Source organism: Corvus cornix, chromosome 3, assembly GCF_000738735.6.
Source record: "Corvus cornix cornix isolate S_Up_H32 chromosome 3, ASM73873v5, whole genome shotgun sequence".
Taxonomy (NCBI): Eukaryota; Metazoa; Chordata; class Aves; order Passeriformes; family Corvidae; genus Corvus; species Corvus cornix.
In genome coordinates this window covers 12,996,979-13,018,336 of record NC_047056.1, presented here as the reverse complement: position 1 = coordinate 13,018,336, position 21,358 = coordinate 12,996,979, and the positions used below count along the sequence as shown (strand labels likewise).

At 44.2% G+C, this 21,358-nt stretch overlaps 1 protein-coding gene across 1 annotated transcript; it reads right to left on the bottom strand.

The window, feature by feature from the left end:
- Positions 1 to 5,763: 5,763 nt before the first annotated feature.
- On the bottom strand, positions 5,764 to 12,242 carry SRP9 (signal recognition particle 9). The gene is made up of 3 exons (XM_039569569.1): positions 12,108 to 12,242; positions 9,338 to 9,406; positions 5,764 to 8,056 (listed from the first exon to the last, which is right to left on the bottom strand). The coding sequence occupies exons 1-3, from the start codon at positions 12,177 to 12,179 to the stop codon at positions 7,937 to 7,939; spliced, it is 261 nt and encodes an 86-aa protein (XP_039425503.1). The 5' UTR covers positions 12,180 to 12,242; the 3' UTR covers positions 5,764 to 7,936.
- Between the last annotated feature and the right edge of the window lie 9,116 nt (positions 12,243 to 21,358).

Below are 21,358 nucleotides of genomic sequence, written 5' to 3'. Positions count from 1 at the left end.
ATTGACAACTTAACAGTAGTTTTTCTCTGTGCTTTAGCAGCACTGAACACTTAAGAAACATAGTTTAGTGGTGGGGTTGGCAGTGCTGGGTTAATGGTTGGACTTGATGATCTCAGAGGCTCTTTTCCAACCTAAACAATTCTATGATCCCTTATAGCAGTAGCAGTGGTAAAGAGCAACGAGCAAAGTAGGTACCTCAAACAGACAGAGAACAGAGGAAGATTACACCGGGTTTAGGTTTTTACGTGGATCCCTCCTAACTGGAACTGGTTTGGCTGTTTATTGCAAAAATCATACAAATCCCACAACCTATCAGAGGACAACACAGAGATGCAAATACCACTAAAGGCAAAAGGCCAACCATGTCCTGGGGTGCATCTTGCACAGCATCACCAGCTGGTCAAGGGGGATGATTGCCCTACTCAGTGCTGGTGCAGCCTCACCTCAAGTCCTGTTTGCAGTTTTGGGCACCACAATATAAGAAGAACATAAAACTATTAAAGTGTGTTCAGAGGAGGGCGACCAACCTAGTGAAAGGCCTCAGGGAGAAGACTCAGTAGGAGCAGCTGAGGTCACTTGGTTTGTTCAGCTTGGAGAAGTCTGAGGGGTGAACTCATCACAGCCCAGCAGTTTCCTCACAGAGGAGATGCTGATCTCCCTCTGGTAATCAGCAGCAGGACACAAGAAAATGGAATGAAGCTGCACCAAAGGCAATTCAGATCAGACATTAGGAATAGGTTCTTCACAGAGTGGTCAGTCACTGGACCAGGGAAGTGCTCATGGCATCCAGCCTGTCAGAGTTCAAGGAGCATCTGGACAATGATCTTGATCATATAGTTTAGCTTTAGGTAGTCCTGTGAGGAGTGGGAGTTGGAATTGATGATCCTTAATGGTTCCTCCCAGTTTGAGATATTCTGTGATTCTAAATAAAGCAAATGGAAAACATTAGCAACTCCATGGTCTGGCATTCCTCGAAGTTATTTTTGCTTTAGCATCGGGCTGAGGTAAAGGAACAATACACGCAATATTCACCTTCAAAGCAGCTGGAGCTTGTTACAGAAATTAGGGGGAGGATTTGGCCATGATAGAAACTTATGGGACTGCTGGTGTGAGGGGAACTACAGAGCGCTCAAACAAAGATTCATACAAGCACAGAAAAACAGACAACAACAGATAAAAAATGGTTGTCCTTAAAAGTCACTCTTTATATTGTAAGACAGATATTGATGAAATATTATTATGGAGAATTGCTGATATCTAATCTTTTACAAGTTGTAGGCTGGCTGACATCAATAGTAGTCTTCAGGGAAATAAAATATGACATATGCAATATGCACTATAGGAAAGTAAATTAATTGCTACAGTCTAAGCAGATACTCCAACACAGAGTAGGAGCTGAAGGATCTTTTTATTTGCTAAAGTCCAAGTGTTATAAGAAGAAGGGACTGAAGAGTCAGAAAAGAAGGACACTCAATACAGGAGTCAAAAGAATAAGGAAAGAAAACACCCTTCTCTGTGAAATCAAAATAGCCCATTCTCACCACCAGCAAAATCATATCCAGGAGGTGTTTCAGTATTTGTGTTTCAAGGGTTGGTCACCTGGATGCATTCTGGAGGCATCTTAAGAATTTATTGGTTTGGAGCAGCTACAGCTCACTGAACCATTACTGCTGGAGTGAGCCTTTAAATGCTGATCCCTTCTTAAACCCCTGCCCCAACATCGGCACTTTAAGAATGCTAGGAATTACAACACAGTTTTATAAATCCATGATATAACTTACACCTTGTACCATGTGTTCAGTTCTGGCTACTCTATTTGAGAGGCTACCAGAGTGTTACAGACTTCTAGGAAGAATATCATCTACAATCTTTGGTTCCACACTTTCTGTGTTATCCATAAGAACTAGAACAATACAGAAACAAATTCAGACATATCTAGTTTTTAGGTAAATATTGTATAGCATGCACATTACAGGGTGTTTAATGGGACAGACAGGAGGTTTTTAGAACCAAATCAGGGAAATTCCAAGATGACAGTTTTTTAGGCTCTGGTACCATGGCAACCTAAGCCAATCTAACTGGTTCTTTCCCTCCCATCGTTCTCCACACCCCTTTGGGAGCTCTCAATCCTTCCATTTCACTCCCTGTAGCACTCAGCTGACCTTTTGTGAAGCCATCTCAGCACACTAAGCAGGTGGAATACCACACCAGCAGCTCTCCAGAACATCGAGTTTTCTGATGCACTGGTGAATGGGAACAGCTCAGCTGAGGCTCAGAGGTACACTGGAATTGGTGCTAGAGGCAAGAGGGACCAGCAGCCAGCTCTTCCATGGACCAAAGCTGCTGTGGAATCCCAGTCTGAACATTCATGGGATGATCAACATCTGTGGTGGGTACGGAGCTATTTGCAGAGCAGCTGTTTGTTCTGCTAAAACCATGGCTGGATATTTGCACGGTTTTACTCACGTGTCACCCGGCTCTGCTGTGTGACCAAGCACAGAAGGTTCGCCTCTGGGCACAAATCAACAATCCCTGATGAAATTTGTTTACTCCTTTGGTCCCTGACCTCAGCTATATGGGAGCACTGCCGCAGAAAATGTGTTTAAAAAAAAAACAACCCCGAAATGTCAGTCACTGAAAGGTCAGTTTCCCTCCTGCCCCCAAATTTAAAAGCTATCTTTTAAGGCAATTTAAAGTGAGACACTGAATTTCACACGGACGTGTCTGAGGCATTAGCTCATCCCCCTGCCTTGCTGACTCCTTACCGGAGCAGATGCCTCTGGAAAGTAACATTTTGAGCCACACACAGTTTGCCAGACCTCATTTGTCAGCGCCCCGAGGCGAGCCTTTCATCTCGCAGCCACACAATGATAGCAGAGCTGCAGTAGAGGTGGCTGTATTTACATGCATGAGCAACCCAGTTAAAATGCATATTTCAGCTACCCGAACTCTCATTTGCTCATTACCAGCCAGCACAGCCATTCAGGAGGTGTCCAGAAAACTCAACCCGCTCTCCAAGGGGCCAGTCTTTGGAATCTTGCTGTAAACACACGCCTGTAACTCAGGAAGGTTCTCAGGAGAAGCAGGACAATGCAGACCACTCCTTTCATGGACGGGTAACACTTCTTCTAGACAAAAAAAGAACCCAACATGCACGAACTTCAAAGGAAATTTAAAAAAAAAATCAATCTATTCCAGACCTCTCGGCATGACTGATGTTTTAAGTTCTAAAAAAGTTACTAAGAATTGTCACCAAAAAGGTGACTAAAGAACGTCAGCACAAAATCAACACTTGCTAAACAAAGCAAAGTATGCTCAGAGCTCGTCTTGATTAAACGGAAAACACTTTCATAAAAACCAGCATTACAGTTTAAGGGAAACTCTATACGCTTAGTTTTATAATCCCAATATTCACAACACCCAAGAACTGTCTGTTTGAGGAGTCATAAGGGGTCGAGCACACTGGCTCCTGCTAAGAGACCAGGCATTTTCACATAAGAGCACTCAGAGATGGCACTCAGGGCTTAAGACGCTTTTAGAATGGCAGAAAGTAATTGCATTCCCATCCCAGGGCTCCAAGACCACACCCCTACAGCTAACTTTGGCACAGTAGAAGAACATAAGGACTTACCTTCACCAGAAACAAAGATTATGTTCAACAACATGGGCCTGGACTTGCATGAAGGCAGTTAACTCTGCTATCATGCCACGACCATGTTTTTGTTTGCTCGGTTCCCACAGACTCCAGTTTTACATGGTCCAGTTCAAGCTCACATTCTCCCAGGAGCATTTATTCAGGTGGAGCAGTTACAGGGCACAAACACAGGCTTGCATACTAAGCAGGGAGGGGTTAACAAACTACCATGCTTTGCATTCTGCTGAGTAACTAATTGCTGCTAAAGTACTGCGGCATCATTCTCATCTCAGAAATAACATTTCTACAGACTAAAAAGCCCACATCTGTCTCCAGTCTGAAGTGACTCAAACACTTCAGCCCAGCATCAGGGTGGGGAGGTTTATCTGAAAGCCAGTCTGAAGAGTCTACTTACACTAAAGATCTACTTATGTGAAAGTAATAAGAGATGAAAGGCATGTTTTTATGTCATCCCCAGCAACAAAGACAACTCAACCCTTGCTTGTATTTAAATACCAATCCTTGAACTCTCAAGGCTCTTCTAACAGATAATATCTTTATAAACAAAAGTTGTGCTGAGTCACACAGCATCTATCTTTAAAGTAGTATCGACATTTCAGAATAGACACCCCCATGTCTTGAAAAGCAGATCACTATTAACGTAAGCAAGGAATTAGTTTCAGTTCTTCATAGACTAGTTTCCTCTCAAAAAAAAAAAGAAAGTGAAGATCCTTTAAGACAGTTATCTAACAAAAGGACTCCTTAGATTTGCTTGATCAAAACAGTTTTGTTTCAGTCAATTGGGAGGTCCCCCAGCACACAGCACTGTACAAAGAACACCAGTTTGCAGCTAAGCTCCTACTCCCCAAGGACATCCACTAATGCTCACAGAATCATGAAGGATCTGTTCTTGTGTGTAATCTGCACCCTGGGTAAGTTTACAGAAAAAAACTCCCCACCTATTTTCTATATACTTCCACTTCAGATCCAAACTTAATTGAAAAGGTGGTTATTTCCTGTGAGAGGTTTGTCCTCCCCCAAGCCAGAAGTGAAAAAGCACAGGTGGGTAAGGTAACACCCACCCTTCTTCTGGGAGATCAAAGTGAGGGGATTCAACCTGCCTATAGCAGGATGAACACCTAAAATGACTTAATCCTTTAAGATCAGCCTACAGTAACAAGTGATCATCCCAGTCCTACTGACCACATCTGGCAGAAAGCGGGATTTCTTCACATTTGTTACAGCAAAATGTTGAGTATTACCCACTTTTATACTGCAGGAAGAAACTTACTGAGATGAAACATAATTATTTTGACAAGTTAAAACACTTTTAAAAGCACCTGCTTGGCTTCAGTTCCATTTCCCACTTTGACAGACTCTGGCACCAAAGCATCCAGTTTTCCGGATTAAACCTGTCACTCCCAGAAGTTAGGTCAGGACTTTAATGGGAAGGCCTCTTTCATAAGGCTCTCTAAAACAAAGACCTGGGACCAAATGTCTCACTTCTACACATAATTGTAAAATCTTCCTGCACTCCAGAATCCACTGCCACAATGGATTAAATATGGAGCAGCTCAGGGTTCAAACCCCTAAAATTGGAAACAGAAGCAGTGAAGCTGCACATTAAGAGAGAGCTCAGGCACAAAGTCAGCCTAAATGCCTTGCACAAAGAAAGAATTGAAATCAAGACACTCAGGGAATCCAGGAGGTGAGAACACCAGAAAAATGGAATAAATTCCATGGGTAAACTAACCCAATTTCTTGGAACAATAACAGGCCTGTTTTATTAAACTAATCTCACAAAACAGAACAATTACTGAAGATAACTAACAGGTAGCAACAAAATTAGCTGTAGCAGGGGAAAGCATCCTATTTTTTTTTAACCATTCCACCTCTGCAAAGGTCACCAGTCTGTCACAGCACAGGCTGCCCATGTGCTCCTGCCCTGCCTGTCTGCAGCCTGTAATTCCTAGCACCAGCTCCTGGCTGGAGAGCAGGAGTCTCTGGCAAGCTGGGCTGCCCAATGCAGATTCATGTACAGTGAGCACCCCTCTGCTGCAGCAGCCACAAGAAACTGATTTTTTTAAACACAAACCAGAAAACACATTCAAGTAGCTGGCAGCATGATGGACTAACTCAACAAATGTTTATTAGGGAAGTGACCAGTGTGTATATAGGAGCACTCTCAGCAAGGGTACAGGCATGAAAGGAAGAGAGCTTGGAATTCAGAGCTTCTCCACTGCCCCATGAACACAGTATGGAAATGGCTGAAAATTCCGGGACGAAGCTACGAAGCACCTATGTTTTCTTAAAGTAAGTTTTCAAAACATTTGGGTTTTTTAAGCAGCAGCTTTGTAGTATCTTCTTTTGCATTCTGCCTGCACAGAACCACCCTAGCTTTTTTTCTGATTATATGGAGAACAAGCTTAACAACACATACACTTACAAAAGTAGCAATAGTATTTCCCCATGGTTTTAGGGAAATAACTTCTGAATTTAGAAAACTACAAATGTGTTTCCTTGCCTGTTTTGCTTGACAGCTGCTGCTCTAATATACAGTACTGTAACTGCCCCTCCTCTAAAACCTCCTGGAGTATAAAGCTGGAGCCTTTTGGCCACTTGGTACACCCAGTCTCTCTACTACTATATTGCAAATATTAGGAAAGTTATTGGGGGCACCAAAGAAAAATTTCAGTATTACAGTATTTCATGAAAGTTTAACAATTAAGCGAGTCCAGCCTTCTCTCTGGCTTTATTTATATTTCAAAAGCCAATACAAAAATGTTACACACATACCAGTCATTCCTGCAGACCAGAATTTTGAGCAGTCACTGCGAATTTAGCACTGCAGTATTTTCCAACAACGTGCAACATTCTATGTTCAGCTGAAAGGGTACTCTAATGCAATATTTAAGCCCGGTGGTTTATTTCCAAGCTTTTGGCAAATGTGGAAAGTCCACTGCTTCCCAGTAGCTCAATTATTTTTATGTAAGTGACAGCAGGTAGCTACTTAAGTAGATGTTTTGTAATATACAAATACCACTACAAGTATGGGTCTGCTTTACTTTCATGGCTTGGTTTAACCCAAAAAATTAGATCTGAAAGCACCTAGTTATACCAATAGCCTAATTACACGAAAATGTTCATCTGTTTTTAAGTATGCAAGACCCAGTCAAAGTAAGTATCAATTTTAGCTACTGGGTTTTCAAACAAAAGGCTTTTTTTGCAAGAGACAATTACGGCTTCCATCAGCCTACCAGAGGTTACTGTGAGAAACAAGTCCAAGCTACAGGAGCATCGGTCTATTTCTGACAGTGGTATTTAAGTATTTATTAAGCTGTTTTCATCCATTTATTCATTTGGCTGACATCCACCTGCCACATGTAACTTTTGAAAATGCAGTTAACAAGCTGCTAGAATAAGGAATATGGATAGTGTTTGGTTGGATATTTTCTATTAATATAATAGGCAAGAGCTTCCAGAATTTGTCTTGCTGATATACTTCAATTCTGCCTGAAGCAAGGATGGGAAAAGGAACCCCTGCTAGTACAAAATAGCTCAAGTATGTAAAAAAGCCACTGACTATTTTTTAGTAACAGTATTTGCACAGGCAGAAAAAAACTCTCCCAGTATCTCACAGATCTCTAGCAATATTCAAGTGAAGTTCTATTTTAACTTTTAAAATACAGTTTAATTACTTAGGCAATATAAGAGTTCTACAAACTGCATCATGGATAATGTTGCACGGCTTATGACCAAGAGCAATACCAAAGCTAGAATGTTGCTAGTGACAGTGGTAATACAAATTGGCAATTTCAACATTTCCAGAAAACATCTGTTATTCTAAACCCAATAGATTTATATAATGTATGTAAATATTTATTAGACCCAGTCACCATGCTACAGTATTAGGTTAATAAACCCTCTCATTTTAAGAATACACCAGCATAAGGTATGAACACAATTAAATCTATATGAAATTTTACAGTAACTTTCCAGAAGTATGCTTGTGGCCGATCAAATTCAGACTAACATACTGTAGATTTAAAATATTTACTTGTCTTCTTAGCATACCTAATGTGTAAGAATAGTTGCTTGATACCCAAAAATAAATATAAGCTTTCAATTGAAAGCACTTATTTTCCTAGATTTCCAAAGTGGAGTCTGAGGAGTGAAAATGCTTGACTTGTCATCAGTCCACTTCAGTACATAAAAGCATCTCCTGCCCCAGTTTTTCATTGAAATCCAAGAGATTTTCTTCCAATGAAATATGACCGGAGCACTCATTTTATTTGCAGCACTTCAGTCTGTTTCCATGGCAGCACTGCGGGATTCCTTCGCCACCATGAGTCGCATGAGCTGACTGTGGAATTTCTCAATCTTCTTCACGTCCTGTGCCTGGTCTGTTCTGTACAGCAAACACTGCAAGATAAAGTTCCTAATATCAGATTTCACTTCAACTGGTTTTATCGTGTTTATATGCATAGCTGCTATGCATTTGTGCTTGGAACACACAAAACAAGGAGAGCACTGAAATGTTCATCTGTTACCAGGAGGCAGCACCAACACATCCACCCTGTTTCAAAGCACACACATATCTGTGTTTACTTTTCAGCTTCTCCTTAATGCTCATGCCTCCCATTTTGAAAACAGGGAAGCTCATAATTTATTCTAGTTTCTTCTAGCTCAAAAAGAACCTGTTAAAACTTAGGTTTTAAAGCTGCCTTTAAAGACACTCCTCTTTGAGCTGCCTAAACATAGAACAAGATTTTAAACCTGAAGTTACTTTCCTATTCTCTATATTCTGAAAGCAAGTTTATTTTGCCTTTCACAGTCCTTAACGTTACACTGCCTGGGACATAAAATTCAGTATTTCCCACTGAAAGGGATCCCCTACCCCAAGCATAACCTGTTTTTCAAAGGCAGCCCTAAATAAGGAACACAGCATCTGATTAAGATAAAAAAAACACTCAAACAAACAAAAAACTGAAACAACAGAACAACGCAACCAAAAACCTGAAACCAATCCCCATTTTCCCCCACCTGGTGTAACATCTTTCTGTGACTGAAAGCAGGTAAGGCAGCCTACACCCCAGAAGAGTTCACATTTGTGAATCACCTGGCTCCAACTTCCCCTGTGGGAGATTTCAACAAAATTACCCTTAAATTGTCCCTGTTATCAGTGCCCCACACTCACCATCTCACCCATGTTTAGCCCTATTACCCTATCAAGAAGTGCCTTTACTGGAGTTTCACATCGCTTCCAGGCACTTGAAATTCCAATGCCAGACTACTTTTCTTGGAAAGAAGAAATTTGACTCTTTTCCAAGTCTGAAGACAAGAGTAGGGCAGAGTACTGTGGCTCACCCTGGACTGCAGAAAAACAACTCCTCGGCTATAACACCACTGTCATTCAGTCTCATAATCACAAAGAAGGAACTTAACCTATGGCTAGAAGTTTTCATCACTCTGAGCAAATAAAAAGGACCACACTCACAGCAGTAAACACCTGTTTGAAAATGCTCCTGAACAGGTCAGTGTCAATCACAGACGCAGCAACGAGGGAAGGCTGAGCACAAGCTTTCTAAAAACTGTCAGGCACTCTCAAGGCAGTGTCCAAGAGCTCCCAAGCTAACTGACAGCAAAACACAAGTCTGTGAGAGGTACAACAAGCTCTGACAGAGGAATGTGTTCTGTACTTACAGCCACGTCATCTGTTACTTTGATACAGAGGTTCCCATCACAATGTCGGTATTTGAGAACGACACGCACCTGAAATGACAAACACTTTAAGAATTAGCACTTACAGCTAACAATTCTCAGAATATATTGAAGGAAACCTGCCCACATTCAGACTACCCTTAATTATAATTACGTACTGCTCCATGTTTTCAGCACCTCTGTGGTGCTCCTCAGCTCTGGTGGTATGGAAGTTGTAATCCCATAGCCAAAGTGGCATGGAAGTTGGCCCACTACATTTCCCTGCCTAACACTTTAAACTGGTTTCATAGCAGCAACAGCAAGGTTAACACTGGGGATGTTCAAAAACACTGCAAATACAGCAACAACAGTTGCAGAGACCTTGGTGACAGCCAGGATAAACTATGAGAGTCATGTCGAGACAAGACACCCCCTCGCTGTGTATCACTCCAGAAAAACCAACTGGAAGCCTGTGTTTGTAGGCTTGAAACACTTCAAAAAAAAGTAGCTCTACATGAAGACTTGAAAGGGATCAACTAAATGGGGTAAGCTCAACACCACCACTTTTTCTCCTGTGGTACCTGAACTGTCATCACAGTTACTCCTGCAGTCACCTGCCCACAGCTCTAACCTATCCAGTTGCTCTGGACCCTCAAATCACCAAAGTTCTCAAATCCATGCTGATAAAAACCCACATCCTTAGTGACTGAGCACTAAATGGTTCCTCCTGAGCACAGAATCAGCCACAGAGGGTCTGTATCTGTTTGCAGCCTCAGCTAACATCAGTAACTAGAAACGAGGCAAGGTGGCCTTTGAGAACATTCTGAACTCACACTGTAAACAGGTTTTTATTGTACAGTGATTTGTGCTAATGGTCAACAACCACCTTCACTACAAATACATTTTGAAATTCCTTCTCCAGAACGGATCTCATCACAGATTGACCCCTTTTAGCAAACTGCCACCTTCTGACCACAGCAGCAGTGTAACAACAGCGCATCTCCCTACTGGGCAGCCCCAAAAGCACAAGAGAGGCCGCCACAGGCAGCAGCTACAGGCTCAACACATCAATAACCTGCCCTTGCAAAAGGCAGGGCCACTCACTACCTGGCTGGGGACCACACACCCATCTCCCACAGCTCTTGTTCTTCCTTCAGTTTCCCAGCAAGCCCAAATACAAAAGCTCCTGAGGCTAATTCTCTGCCAAATTAACAGGACGGTATTTGTGTTACGGCAACGGGGCCTACATAAACCCCTCTGTAACTAGACAAGTTTGCTGCCAGGGATGGGAAGAGATTGCCTTTGGAGACCCCTTAAGGAAAGGGGAAGAGCAACTCCTGGCTGCAGTGACATCCCTCTTCTTTCACTTAATTGAATGTCACAGAGCCTAAGGCGGCAAAACTGGGCAATTTTATTATCAGCAGCAATCGCATATGGAACCGCTATGCTAATTAAACGGCAGACGTTAATCTGCTTTAAATAATCAGATATTAATTTAATATTCTAAAGGTTTCGCCAGTTTCCCTATTTTTGGCGAAGAAAACTAGGCCTTTTTTACTGAAGTTTTCTCAGGTCTGAGTTCCACATCACATGTTTGTGCTGCTTTTTAGATGAACTATAATGCTTTTTCGGAAGTCTGAGGTTACTTTTAATATTTGCATAAACCACATTCCCAAAAAAGTTACCAGAAACAAGAAACAGTCATAAACTGAGAAATTAAGTCCTTAAGGAATTATTCTTTAGGATGCAAACACTTTCCAGTCCGAAACATCACTGCAGGCAACAATGCAACATAAGAGCCAATGAAATGACAAATCCAAATGACACAGTCTTAAGTGCTATAAACTAATAAAATAAACCAATTCTTGATACTTCAGCAGAGCTCTTAACCTCGGTTTTTAACACACGGGTACACTGTGAATGAACTCAGTGTCTTTGAAGTTCGGTTCTTGAGGTTCATCCCAGCTGCCAATAACACCACCTGAAACACTGCTCTGTAGGGATGTTGTTGGGGTTATAAATGAGAGCTTCCTCCTGTTTCACAGAAAAGGATGGTCAGGTGCAACACCAACGAGTAACCCTCTTCCTCGGGGCTGCTTTATCCCCTGTACTCGGCACTGGTGAGGCCACAGCTCGAGTGCTGTGTCCAGTTCTGGGCCCCTCACTGCAAGAAGGACATGGAGGCGTTGGAGAGAGTCCAGAGAAGGGCAATGGAGCTGGGGAAGGGGCTGGAGCACGAGTCCTCCGAGGAGCGGCTGAGGGAGCTGGGGGTGTTTAGCCTGCAGAAGAGGAGGCTCAGGAGTGACTTTATCGCTCCCTGCAATTCCCTGAAAGGAGGGAGTAGCCAGGTGGGGGTCGGCCTCCTCTCGCATGCAACCTGCACACAGCCTTAAGCTGTGCCAGGAGAGGTTTAGGTCGGACGTTAGGAGGAATTTCTTCACAGAAAGGGTGATTAGACATTGGAAAGGGCTGCCCAGAGAGGTGGTGGAGTCACCATACCTGGAAGTGTTCAAAAAATATCTAGACGTGGCACTCAGTGCTATCTATGGTCTACTTAACATGGCTGTGTTCGGTCACAGGTTGGACTCGACGATCGCGGAGGTCTTTTCCAACCTAATCGATTCTGTGATTCCTGCCTCCCCTGTGCAGTCACCGGCGAACCCACCCCCAGCCCGACACCGCCCGCCGAGCTCCGCGCAAATGGAGCCGCCTCCAGAGCGCCGCTCCCGCTCCCGGGCCGCACATCCTGCCCTCCCGGCCCGGGCTGTCCCACCTTCATAGGGTCGGCGAGGTAGAGCTTCTCGGCGGCGCGGGTGAACTCCTCCCAGGCCTGGAAGTGCGGCATGGCCGGGCCCGCTCGGCTCGCCGCGGCAAGATGGCGCCGGAGGCGGGCGGGCGGCCGGCTGAGACGGCGCCTCCCATTGGCCCGCGGCAAAGCGCCGCCCAATCGCGGAGAGCGTGACTCAGGGCTCCCGGGCCGCCGGCCGAGCGCTCCCGCCACAGCGACCCCTGGAGGCGCGGCGGGAGGGCGCCAGGCGCTCCCCGCCCGCCGCGCAGGGAGACGCGCCTCGTGGCGGCCCGGGCTGCGTGCCCGGGGGTCGCGGGTTCGAGCCCCGCTGCCAGCGGAGCGCCCCCTCTGCCGCGGCTGGCAGCTGCGGGGCTCTGCCAGGCCAGGTCCGGGCTGTCTCCGCCACAGCCTCTCGCCCTGGGGCCACGGGGGGCGGTGGGGACGCGGGTGCGCCAGCGGGGAGCTTGGAGGTCCGGCGGGAGGTGAGGGCAGGGCCGGGGCCGTGCACCTGAGGTGTTCTGTTTGCTCGGCCGGCCCTCCCAGCTGAAGCAATTCCCAGGTTTTCCCCGGCTGGAAGGGCCTGCGTTAAGCTGGAGGTTGGCTTCGTGTGGAGCAAGAAGGGCATGTGGGAGCCCCTCACTGGCTTCCCTGGCCCACCTTGCCGGGAGGGGCTGGGGCACACCTAAACTAAAGCTGCTCTTTGGGGAAGAGGCTGAATGGCATAGAATAAAATTATGACATATGTTGGGGAACTCTGCTTTTCAGTCGTGTGTGTGTGTCTGTAAAGGTGACTTTAAAATTCCCTTCAAAAATGAAATGAGGGAGGAGAAAGAAAATCCAAGATTTCTCCTGTTATGTTTTAAAATCCCATTTCCTGCAATTATTTTTGTGCCTTTATAGAACAAAGCTTGTAGCCAGACAGAGAGCTAAGCTCAGCTCATGTCACACGGCTTGTGCAACTGCTGCAGTGACAATAAGCACATAAAACTTGCAGTCTCTATTCTCTATTTCACGGGGATTCACTGAAAACCCAAAAGCTCCTGATAATGATTCACAGCTTCAAGTTTTACTGAACAACTCGAAGCTTAGCCAAACAAATAAACTGGAAGGTTTAGGGCAGATCTGCATTTGAGGGGACAAATTATGCAGGCTGTTGCAGTCTCCACTAGCAACATGGGGAAATACTATAGCTGCAGGCTTTTTTTGGCCACAAAAGGCATAATACGTACAAGAGAGAATGAAGAAATGTGGAATAGAAATAAAAGGGTGGATGGGAGGTAAGGGGAGAAAAACTAGAATGAAATTCCCTGAGTCAGTAAAGCAGAAAATAATTGTTAGTGTGGGGATCTACTCTGAAAAAGTCTGCGGTGATTAGACTGACAAACTTCATAAATTGCAGGTTGTGGGTGTTATGTGCTCTAAACAATTCTGTTAAAGGGCTTTGCACCAATGAGTGAGGGCTATGGAGGGTGGAAAGATTTAAGGATTTTTTTTCTTTCTTTCCAGAACTGCTCACAGGGCTTAGGCGCTGATGTGTCAGAGAACCCAGCTTCAGAACTGTAGGAGTTGTCTTTCAGAGACGCTGAGAATCAACAGATTATCAGGTGATAGATATATGAACAGAGCCTAAAGCAACCAAGCAACACAGAACCTAACCTGGACGGAGTGGTTCTCTGCTCTCCTTGGGTTTGGGTAGCTATTTATAACAGCAGAGTAGGAATTGCATTTGGTGGTGTTGTACAGACATGTAGGGGATGTAAACACATGGAAAGGAAAGGTGTGGGGAGCACAAACCCATTAAGACACATAGCATTTTACAGAACCATTGTTCACCAAATTTGGATCCAGGTTTTCAAGTGGGACATGGGCCTTCTGAAAGAGCCCCTGTTTTGAGCTGTCCAGTCATAAACACTTTAGGGTTGCTTTACAGAGGATTTTAGTTTTGACTCAAATGTTCAGGATCTTTTATGTGTTCTTTGACACAGAAGTGGTTTAGGAGCTTGCCAATGCCCAGTCATTAGCCCTGCACTTCAGCTAACGCAGAGCAAGATTAGAAAACAAACCCATTGTGGTACTTTTTTTCTCCATAACCTAGATGATTTCCATGATCCATTTTAGGATGCAGCTTCTAAAACTGTTCTATATGCACAGCTTTGGAGGTGACAAACTGCAGCAGCCAGGGCAAAGAACAGAGAGAGGGATTTCATAACTGGCCTTGCCTCTGAGGGAAATGGGATGTGTCACAATGACAGCTCTATACAGGCTGATACACAGTGCTGCATAGCCTGTTCCTGGCTGCAGATCTTAAGGATTTTGTCATCCCTGCCACTGCCACCACCACCTATGGCCCCAGGTTGTGCTGCCACAGCTGTTTGTAACTCTGCACTGGGGATCGAACCAGTGCTGGGATTAAAAGCAGCACCGGTTTTAGAAACACATTTTTTCACTGAGATAGGTTTGGTTTTCTAGTTTACTGTGTGGCCTTAGTTGTGCTGACACAGCTGTTGCAAATGTACCTTTTCTGGTGGCAAGACAGAATATGGGAATTCCTACTGTTTTTGCTGGATTGCCACCAAAAATGAGGGGCTGTATGTGAAACCACCCCCAGCCCCGGTTCCCCTGAAAGCAGGGGCTGTTGCTGAAATCTCCACAATTAAGAAGAGAAGCTATTTCTGAGCCCCAGGGAATGTCTGATACCTGTAGTTAGTGCACTGCTTCACTCTGTTGTTCTCCTTTTGCCTGGAGAACAGAACATTTTCTTGACATATTTGGAAAGTAAGTCAGACCAGTGCAGCAATTCAGCTGTAAATTGTATTTGATGTATGTCCAAAACTGTATTTTTCAAGCGAGTTCCAGTGAGTGCAGTAATAGTAGAAATCCTTCAATGGGCTTTTTGTTTAGTGAAATAAAATGAACAGTTGTTTATCACTGTGTGGAGTGTTTGGTATTCAGCCAATAATAATTTAGGAGTTAGTAAGAATTCTGCTAAAACATACTTACTTATCTTGCTTTCTTTTCTTGAGTTCCTGCTTTCTGCCATGCAAGAAATCATTCCAACGGTCTTAACGGCCATTCCATCACTTGCAAGTGGAATCTGGAATGCTATAAAACCTCATTTACTCTTTCCTCAGTCTGTCTTTGTATATCCTTGCTGTATTCCCTAGACCACCTTAGATAACGTCTTCTTTTGCTTGGATTTAAGGCTGTAAAAAGCTATGAAGCAATAATGTAAGTACTTGTGTGATGAAGACTTTTCATGTGGTTTTTCCTCAGGCCTTTTCCCCTCATCCAACCTGTATGTACATGATTAATGATCTCTCTTTGATCAAGCTTCTACATGCATTGCCACTGCAAGTTCTGCTTCGTAAAGTTGTGTTCAGGCATCTGGATTGCACATGGTGATTTCTTCAGGTGTTTTATCTAGTGTCTTCCTTTGCCTTAATGACAAACTGGAATAAAATAGTAGAGAAAACATTGCATTGGATCTTAAAACATCATCCATGGAGATCTTACAGCTCCTACAAAGTTCGTGGAAATTGCAGCTGCTCAGCATCACTCAGGGTCACACATTTGGTTTCCTGTTCTTCACATTAATGCTTTTATTCTATCTAAAGCAGGTGCCATATTCTTTTTTTGCAAAACTATTTTTGCTTCCTGTATAAGGAACTCAGATAAGAGTATTAAAATCATTAAAATAGTTATCTGTCACCATGACATACTACTGGTGGGGAAAACAAACTGGTCTTCTCAGCTAAAAGAAGGTTTATGTAGAACACTGCGCTTTATCATGCTAAATTGTGGATTAGATGGGAAACAATGGGACAAACTGATCTCAGTTCTGCTGCTCTAAATCCAGAGTCATTCCTTTTGTTTCACTGGAATTTTTCTTTCTTTTTGTATCTGTAACAGTATAATTAAGAGCAGACTTTGGTGCCGGGATGATAATCCTGTTCTTGGACCGGGAGCAACATAAAGTCAGCACAGTAATTCAGGTCTGAGAGAGTGCTAATGAGGAGTTAGTTACGAGGCAATTATTACTGCCAGGAATGCTTAATGCTCAAAGGAGATATAGTTGCTTCTTTCAAAATAGCTTCAACCCAGCCCTTAGTAAAGTTAAGGAGAATCCCAGGCATTGTGATTATACATTCCATTCTTGTATGTGTATGGTCTAAACCAGCCTGGGGTTTGCACTGATGCAGACTTCAATCACACGGGGCTATTTTTTTCCTTTGAAAGGACATTTATATGCATAGGGATGCAGATAAATCTTGAATACACTGAGATCCGAGGTCTTGACATCTCACTGGCTTCTGAATCTCAGCACCCATGAGAACTGAGCCTGCAGTGAGAAGCAGTTTGTGCTCCTGGATGGGTTATAACACGCCAGACTGAGCCACAGGTTTCACTCCACAGCTCCTGAAGGAGCACAAAGCGTGCGGCTCCTTTCTAAGGGTTTTATGTTTTACACAGCTTGGCTGAAGGTTTCACCAGGTTGAGCCATACACAGTTAATTACATCAATGATAATTTTCTATTCTTTTGCACAGAAGCATCTTACAGAGTGATTCAGGCTCATACTGTCCTAACAGGATGATTAAATATTGGTGACACTTTGTTGTTAAAAGACAGCTCATGACAGTTAAGGCTGTATGTGGGCAGCAGGATTCCAGGGCCCTGTCCTGGTGCCTGTCATGGCCCAGTCACAGCTTCAGGGCAGGGTGAGACGTGGATGCCTGTTGCTATCCTCATTCCTTTTCCCGGGTGCTTCTGCTCCTGTGAAAGGAGCACACTCCAAACACGTCCCTGATCAGGGCACACCGTGATCTACACCTGCCAGACATTCGAGCAATGACCTTGCCCAAGGCAGCATTGTTTCCTAGTTTGCTGTAACCATCAGAAAAGACAATGTCATTTAATATGGTCAACTCTTTCTTTGGTAGGGAGTATATGTATGTGGATGGCAATAGCCATTACTCGGGCAAGAGAGTAATCCCTGCATATGGCCCTGTTCTATCCTTAATAGAAACTGCCCTTTCATTTTTGGATGCTGTTCTGACGGTGTTCTTGTTAAGCTGCTCAGTTTTGATAGCTGAAAAGATTAATCCCTTCCTGTTAAGTGGTCACTTTAGTTCCTTCAGCATAACAAGGTATTCAAATGAATGTGCTGTCATGCAGGAGACATATGTTAGAGAGCAGCCTCTCTGCTGTCACCACACTGGCTGTTGAGATTTGAGAATGAAATAGCAGTCCTCATGATGGCCTTCAGGGAGAAGAGGAGCACATCTGGTAGCCAGCTCATGAACCAGCATTTGAAGCACTCTGGTAGCAGACAGACACTCATAGCATTAACTGCTCATAGATTTTGTATCACCATTACGTGAAGTTTCTGAGCCTGCTTAAGATGAGCTTAGATCATCTGCTGGCACACACTGCAAGCACATTGATTTATTACATTAATCTTTAAGCAGCAAAGCTTTTTATTTGATCGGCGTGACTTAAGGCTGGTTTACCTGTGCTGCTCATGCTGCCGTGGCTGACGTAATTGAGGAGTACAAAGCAGCAGAACAGGCAAGTGAGATTAGATGCTTACAGTGATACTTTCCCAAGTCCTCTGGAGCTGTGTAACTGCAGTTGGGTTGGAAGGGCTTTCCGAATTTTTAACTTAAGTTGACTTCTAATTCTAAACTACATGTCTGAGCCTGGATCAGATGGAAATTGCCGCCTCCTCCTCAGTTCAGCCTACAGAAAGGGAGTGCAGTTCCCAGTCTGCTGTAATGCTAAGGCTTGAACTTTCCTGGCAGGTGAACCCTGCCAACTTCTTGTTCAAGTGAGAGTAACAGGCTTCCCCTTCCCCCTGCGCTGTTGTGAGATCAGCAACCTGCAGCTGGTGGGAAACAGTAACTTTCACTGTTTGCAGAGAGAATTCGTGCCTGTCCCTGAATGTTCACAGCCTCATTTGAGTGGACTCTTGATTTAGCTGTGTCAGTACAAGAGCTGGTAGTCCCAGCTACTTGTCATTGTCTTTTCCCAGGAATTAATGCCCTCTCATGATGTGTTTGCAGAAATGCATGTGTAAGTACCCCTCAATCCACTTTAATCAAACTGGGCTAGCAAAAACCTCCTACTTGATCCATTTAAGTCTGGCCCAGGTTGACCGAAGTAGCTGAGGGGGTGTCCACACGAGCCTACTCTGCAGGCAGATCTCAAGAGGTGGTAATTTCCACAAGAAGTAGGACGGGCTGAGCAGGGGGAGTGGATCTGAATCAGCAGCTTCTCCCATGCCCTGGGCTGCAGGCAGAGGAGGACTGCAGCACATGGGCCCACTGGGCAGCTCGGCTGGCACAGCTTGGGGAGCTGCCGTGGAGCAGCTGTTTCCCCAAATACCCCTTCCCATAGTTACAGGGAGAAGAACTTTGTGCCGAGCAGCTGAGGCCAAGAATGCACAGCAGAATAAAGACCCTGCAAGCTCCTCAAGCTCCCCTGTTCTAGTCTTTGTCCTTGGTCAAGGGTTGGTGAGGGTAGAGGTCTGAATTAAGGTCAAATTAGTGTCAAAATGGATGCTCAACATTTGTGTTGCCAGTTCCTGGAACAACTGCAAGCACCCACATTCCTTGGGTGTCTGCAGTATGGCAGCTTCCTCTAAGAGTGTCTGATACACAGACCTTGTGTAGTACTGGGCTCATAGGCCCACATAAAGCATACTCAAGAGCCGGGATCAGTGCTGGGAAGGGCTTCCTTACTTCCAGCATAGCGCTGCTGTTAAGACCCTTGTCGTGGAGGTTGCAAGTATTTACCTGGCTCTTTGGTTGGGTTGGGTCTGCAGAGGAATTTTAACCTCAAATCTCTACGGTTAGTGTTCTCCTAAGATTTGGATTACATTAAAAATATGGAAGGACATCCAGGTGGTGTTTAGGAGTGGGAGCAGGGAGAATATCTGCATAAATTCCACACCATGGCTGTGACTTTATGTTGAAGGGATAACTACTAACAAGATTTGAAATGTGCCCTAACCATTGCATTCATGCTGAGGTGTTTTTCTCTCTCCATTAACAACTTTTACTGATCTCATTTTTTTTTAAATGAGTAGAAAGTGAGTCAAAGGTTGAAGTGATTTTCCTCCTTCACAAATTACCGACAATATTCCCCTTTCATTTAGATGAGGCAGAAATTGAGAGGTCTCACAGATACCAGAAACACTTATGCAAGGGATGTGAATGAGGAGGCAATACTGACTGCTCTCACTGTTTTAGGGCCTGGAGAAAGATGACGAGCCTTCATGTGATTCCCAGCCTGCTGCTGATCCTCCTGCTTTGTCTCCCTGCCTCTTACCCACCCCTGGCTGGGAGGGACAGGAACTGGGAATGGTAGCTGCATGCTTTCTAATGAATCTCTGGCCAGATCTCTCTGTATAAAAGATTCAGCCAATCTGTGTCCCCTTTATGCAGCACAAAGAGATGAGGCAGGGCAGTGCGGTTGCTCATACATATTTCAAATCTTTTCTTTTTTTCCTTCGGGTTGTTTTCACTTTTAGTTTAAAACAGAGTAAAACTGGCTGCCCTAAAGCTAGCTCCTCTTCTATATAGCTTATTCTTGTTGATTTAAAAACAAGAATCATGAGAAAGATTTGCCAGTGTAGCATTTGCTATGCAACATTTACATGCAGCTGCTTTGAACTAAATTCCCAGCAGAAGTGAAAGGATTTTGAGGCTTTCAGATCTTAGCAGACTTCTGGTTTTTAGCAGACAGAAATCTGTATCGTATGTACTTCTCCAGAGATTCCTCCCCACCAGCAAGGACTGTACCATCCTTCTCCTACCTCACTGAGACAAATTACCAGCTTTTGGGAGGGGATCCTTCTGGACCTAGAAAGTTAATTAGTTTTGCTTGCAAATGTCTGCCACTGAAGTGACTGATTACTTTTTGGAGAGAAGGAAAACTCTTGTCTCTAGAGTTGAAAACAGCAAAAGCCTACAAATTTGTATATATTTTGGTGCTTATTTCTCTTCTGTGGGGCAAGACTCTTCTCCATATGTGAGAAAAATTTTCCAACTGTTCTATTTCAGTTCTGGAGTTGTAGGTTGAATGATAAACCTCGTCTTACATAACAAGAATATGATCAGGAGTATTTGAAGGCCATTTGCAAATCAAATGCTGGTAATTTCATGTAAGATGGTCTTGCCCTACTTGCCTCCAGCCTGGCCAGTTTCACAGAAGCTAAGAATCCATTGACTCTGATAGTTTTTTTAGGCAATGAAACCATGATCTAATCCAGGGCCAGAGTGGTAAACAAGTGGTTTGCTGTTTGGACATGTAAGGTAACTAACTCAGTTAAGGGAATGCAGGTTGCCTTAAGGTGAGGTGAGGATGTCTCCTGTGTCCACTCAGGAGCCTCCTCACTCCTTGGTGGCAACGACAGCTTCAGCAAGTGGACACTTTTCTCCTTACGAGCAGGATCAGTTTGATGTCCCATAAATCTTGTTAGGTATTCTGTTCATTCTTCAGAGAAGTATCAAGAGGGTTAATTATTTCTCTGCTCTGACTCAGACAGTGATTTTGTGCCAGAGGATTCTGGCAGTAAGTATAATCCTAGTGATACCCTCAGTGAGGAAACCATTGTTAGAGATGTTGATGAGGAAGCGCTAATGGAAGCTGAACCACAGCCTGATACAGAAACTGAGAGACTTAAGGCAAACAAAGGGAAGAGGTTGGAAACCTGGCTGTTTTCAGCTTTCTGCAGCAGATCTCATGAAAAATAACTCTTTGTCTTCTTCCCCCTTGCACCTCCCCATCCAAACTCAGGCTGCAGAATGGCTCTCCTGGGGCTGAGCTGTACTAGAGGGAGGGAGGAGCTGTGCTGCTGAAGTCCTGGTGCTGACTGGCATTCCCTACGGAAGATGTGCAGCAAGGAGCAGGTTTCAGAGTGTCTCCTCTGCAAAACTGGGTTGCCAGATGGGGGCTGAGGCCCTTGCTCTGCCCAGGCTCCAGCAAGGCATTGCTCCAGAGCCAGTTGGCACTGTGAATTATAAATACATTGGCCATGTTGCTCTATTTAAGACCAGTGCTCTGGAGTTAGATGAATGCATGAATTAAATATATTTTCTGAGCTGCTTTTCTCTCTCTCAGTATTTTATAAACTCATTATAAAGAATGGGGATATTTACCTGCTTGTAACTGTGCTGAGGAGGGCAGAAGGGCTCCCTGCAGCAGCACACAGACCTAAGCACAACTTAGTCCTTT

Excerpts from the sequence above, each read along its gene's own strand:
- SRP9 (XM_039569569.1), bottom strand. The coding sequence starts at position 12,179 with ATGCCGCACTTCCAGGCCTGGGAGGAGTTCACCCGCGCCGCCGAGAAG. Across the intron at positions 9,407-12,107 it reads ACCTCGCCGACCCTATGAAG|GTGCGTGTCGTTCTCAAATA; the intron begins GTGGGACAGCCC and ends TTGTCATTTCAG. Across the intron at positions 8,057-9,337 it reads AAGTAACAGATGACGTGGCT|TGTTTGCTGTACAGAACAGA; the intron begins GTAAGTACAGAA and ends TTTATCTTGCAG.